This window comes from Amaranthus tricolor, chromosome 2, assembly GCF_026212465.1.
Source record: "Amaranthus tricolor cultivar Red isolate AtriRed21 chromosome 2, ASM2621246v1, whole genome shotgun sequence".
NCBI classification, from domain to species: Eukaryota; Viridiplantae; Streptophyta; class Magnoliopsida; order Caryophyllales; family Amaranthaceae; genus Amaranthus; species Amaranthus tricolor.
In genome coordinates this window covers 15574377-15578481 of record NC_080048.1, presented here as the reverse complement: position 1 = coordinate 15578481, position 4105 = coordinate 15574377, and the positions used below count along the sequence as shown (strand labels likewise).

General features: G+C 35.7%; 1 protein-coding gene across 1 annotated transcript in view; it reads right to left on the bottom strand.

Annotated features, from left to right (window-relative positions):
- Window positions 1-1737: 1737 nt before the first annotated feature.
- LOC130805588 (uncharacterized) overlaps window positions 1738-4105 on the bottom strand; it is a 6747-nt gene continuing 4379 nt past the window's right edge. Inside the window, exons 3-5 of the mRNA XM_057670370.1 lie at window positions 2732-2919; window positions 2477-2592; window positions 1738-1746 (exon numbers count right to left, since the gene is read on the bottom strand). Of these exons, the coding sequence (XP_057526353.1) occupies window positions 1738-1746; window positions 2477-2592; window positions 2732-2919 (313 nt within the window). The remainder of the gene's footprint in view (window positions 1747-2476; window positions 2593-2731; window positions 2920-4105) is intronic.

The following is a 4105-nucleotide window of genomic DNA, read 5'->3' as shown; positions in this document are numbered from 1 at the left end:
CCTTCCAGTTTTATGTTGCTTTATGGGGAATGCTTGCCATTAACTTTAGTAGAGCTTGATCATACCAAGTTCCAATCTCATTTTTTTATATTTTTTCCTTGGAAGTGGTTTAGTCATTATATCTGCAATTTGCTCGTTAGTATTGACATGCTTAACTATTATGTTCCTTATTTTTAACATTATCTTTAAGAAAGTGATGTCTTATATGTATATATTTAACCCTAGAATGATGCACTGGATGTTTGGATATGCATATGGCACTGGTATTATCACAATAAATAGGAACACTTTCAAATTTAATACCAAAATCTCTTAGCTGTTGTTTTATCCAAAGCATTTGGGAACAGCAAGCTGCTGCTGCCACATATTCTGCTTCAGCGGTAGATAGTGCAACGGTGTTCTGTATCTTGGAACACCACGAAACTAAACATGAGCCAAGAAATTGTACCATACTTGAAGTGCTTTTTCGATTTTCAAGATCTCATGCGTAATCTGCATCACCATAACCTCTCAAATCATAGAATCACTTTTAGGATAAAATAGGGACATGTCTTCTATTCCCTTTAAATATCTTAGAATTCTTTTTGATATCTCTAAGGTTTAGGCACGAATTCTCTTGTGGGAACTGTGGAGGGCTCAGGATTATTGTCTTGATTGTTGTTCTGCTCAGCTTTTACTGAATGAATTTGCTCATTTGTGGGAACAGCTGGATTGGGAACAGTCTGTTGTTCATGATTTACAGGTTGTTCCTGATTTTGGTCAGACACTTCTGCTTCTTGTTGAATCAGTTGTTCTCCTTCTGTTCTTTGATCTTGCTGTCTCGTTGCATCTTCATCATCTTCCAGATTAGCAAGACCTATTTTAATATAATTTGAATCCTATTCACTTGTCATAAAGTTAGTTTCATCAAAAATAATGTGAACGGATTCTTCTACGCACATTGTTCTCTTGTTGTAAACTCTATAAGCTTTACTGTGAGATGAATAGCTAAGAGATATTGCTTCATCACTTCTTTCATCAATCTTTCCTATGTTTCGTTTTCCATTCACATGAACAAAGCATTTACATCCAAATACACGAAAATAGGAAATATTTGGTTTTACACCTTTAAACAATTCATAGGGTGTCTTAGAAGTGATAGGTTTTATCAGTACTCGATTTAAAATATAACATGCAATTTTAAAGGATGATCTCACTTGTTTTCCTTTGCCACAAGGATAACAAATTTCATCCTTAATGAATTTTATGGATGGTGATCTTCTTACTAGGTCTTTTGCTCTTAACATATTAATCAAAGAAAAGCTAGCATGACCTAAACGTTTGTGCCAAAGAAGAGGATCTTCCTTTATGACACTAAGACAAGTCAGACTCGATTTGGGAACCGTGTTCAGGTCCACAACATAGGTGTTCCCTTTTCGAATTCCTTCCAAAACAATATCTCCTATGTCACTCCTAAAAATAATGCATCTTTCAGAATTAAAGTTTACAGAGTTACCTTTAACACAAAATTGAGAGATACTTAGCAATTTATGTTTTAAATTCTCGACTTAAAAATACATTGTCAATTGTATGGGAACTTGACCTTCCTACTCTTCCTTTGGCTATTATTTCACCTTTCATGTTGTCACCGAAGGTCACTGTTCCTCCATCATAGGTTTCCTAGTGAGAGAAATTTTGATTTATCACCTGTCATGTGCCTGGAACACCCACTGTCGAGATACCATGAGTTGTTCCCCCTCAATAAACCTGCAAAGCAAATCAATTGTTAAGATCAGGAACCCAGTCATCCTTGGGTTCCCTGTCAATTACACATGAATCATATTTCTTAATCCACATGCGTTCGACATAGATTTTATTTGGTTTATTATTCTGTTCCCTTTTTGCACATTGAAATTTCAGGTGTCCAGATTTTCCACAAAAGGAACAGACTTTACTACTAGGGAGATCGACATAGACCTTTTTCTTTCTATTATTCTTAATATAGCGTAGGCCTTCTGTACTCTTTGTTTTAGGATCTAGAATCATTTAGGAATTTCATTGATTTTACCTTTTTCTCTTAAATTTAATTCGTATTTCAATTTCTCATTTTTTATTTTACTGGATTCTAAATTTAATTTTAACTTTTGAAAATCAGTACTAAACATTCATGAACACATCATTTAAATCCTTGTTTAAGCCTAGCGACTTATATTGATTTAATTCGACATTAAGAATAATATATTCTTGTTTTACTTTTTCCAATGTTTCTTTTAAAACAATGTTTTGATCTAACAAATCAAAAAAATCTATTTTGCACATTGGACCTAAAGGTGTTTAGGTAGAAAACATGGTCTTTACAAGAATTAAGGTCTTTTTCAATTTGGAGACATTTGACATTCTTTTCATCAAATTTTTCTTGTGTTTCCATGAGCAACTTAATTAATTTGCATTTATGGAATTTAAATAGGTGTTTAGGAAATGAACTAGAAGACATTACCTCATTTTCCTTAGACTCTTTGACCTTGTTGTGATGAGTGGCCATGAGACATAGATTTTCAGTCTCTTCCTCCACAGTGACTTCTGTCTCAGCTTCACTCTTGGTATCACCCCATGCTGCAATCATGGCTTTACGAAAGTCTGTTTTGAAGTATCCTTCCATTGGTTGTCTTCCTACTTCCCTTGCCTTTCCCTTGCCCTTTTCATTTTTCCATTGTGGGCAATCCTTGATGATTGATGAAATGATTATCACTACCACATTTATGGCATTCGTAGTTGGTCATTGAATTTGCAGATCCTCTTTCTTTGTTGTTCTTTTGATTGGCAAATCTGCTGTTTCTGAAAAGCTTCTTGAATTTACGAACCAACAAGGCAGCCTCCTCTTCATGAGTTTCAGATTCTTCATGATCATTTTCTGCCAGAGCCAAGCCTTTGTTTCTGGAACTGTCAGTTGTTCCCAAATGCAGTTCGTGAGTCATAAGGGAACTAGCCAGCTCTTCCAGATTAAATTTGGTGAAGTCTTTAGACTCCTGGATGGCTGTGACTTTGGCTCTCCAACGTTCATCTTGAGGAAGACTCCTAAGGATTTTCCTGACCTGTTCATCAACGGGAGCAATATTTCCAAGAGAGACAAGTTCATTTGTGATATTTCAGAACCTGGTGAACATCTCTTGGATGTTTTCCCTAGGTTCCATGACAAACCTTTCGTATTTGGATATCAACAAATCTATCTTGGAGCGTTTTACTTCACTTGTTCCTTCATGGGTAACTTTCAGCAGGTCCCAAATCTGCTTGGTTGTTTTGCAACCCATAATGCGATAATGCTTATTTGGTCCAAGACCATAGTGAAGTAATTTGATGGCAAGAGCATTCATCTCCATCTTCTGAAAATCTTCTTTCTCATATTCAGTGATTGGTTTAGGAATAGTTTCGTTGTTGGAGTTGATGGTCGTCACCTCAAAGTCTCCAATTTCAATAACTTTCCAAACTTGATAATTCTCGGCCTTAATGAAGATTTCCATCCTATTCTTCCAATAAGTGTAGAATTTCCCATCAAACATGGGTGGCCTTTGTGTAGAGTACCCTTATTCCATACGTTCAATTATCTTCAACATCTCTTCGAGAACAGGATACTGCTCTCAGGGTTTCCTAATCAAATGAGGAATAAGGTTCTGATACCCATTGTTGAAATATGAAGATATGGACGAACGCAACAAGAGGGAGGGTGAATTTTTTAATTACAACTTTAAGAATTTTAGCCTTGCTTTTGTGGAATTTAACAAGAAAATAAAACTTAAACTTGAAACGAAAAAGATAAAAGGAGACAACGATTTTAGGTCAAAACCTTTTTGGCTTAATAAGAAGGAAAAACCACGACCCCCGGGATTTCAAAATTCTCCAATATGTTTAATGCAATTTGTTACAATTACATAAAACAATTTGCTTCACTCGAAGCTTCTCTATTCTCTAGGTGTTTCACTCGAAGCTTCTCTATTCTCTAGGTGCTTCACTCGAAGCTTCTCTATTCTCTAGGCCACTTCTCTTTCTCCTTCTCTTTCTCACGCTTCACTTGAAGCTTTCTCTTAGCTTTACTCAAAGCTACTCTCTTCTCTAGCTTCACTAGAAGCTT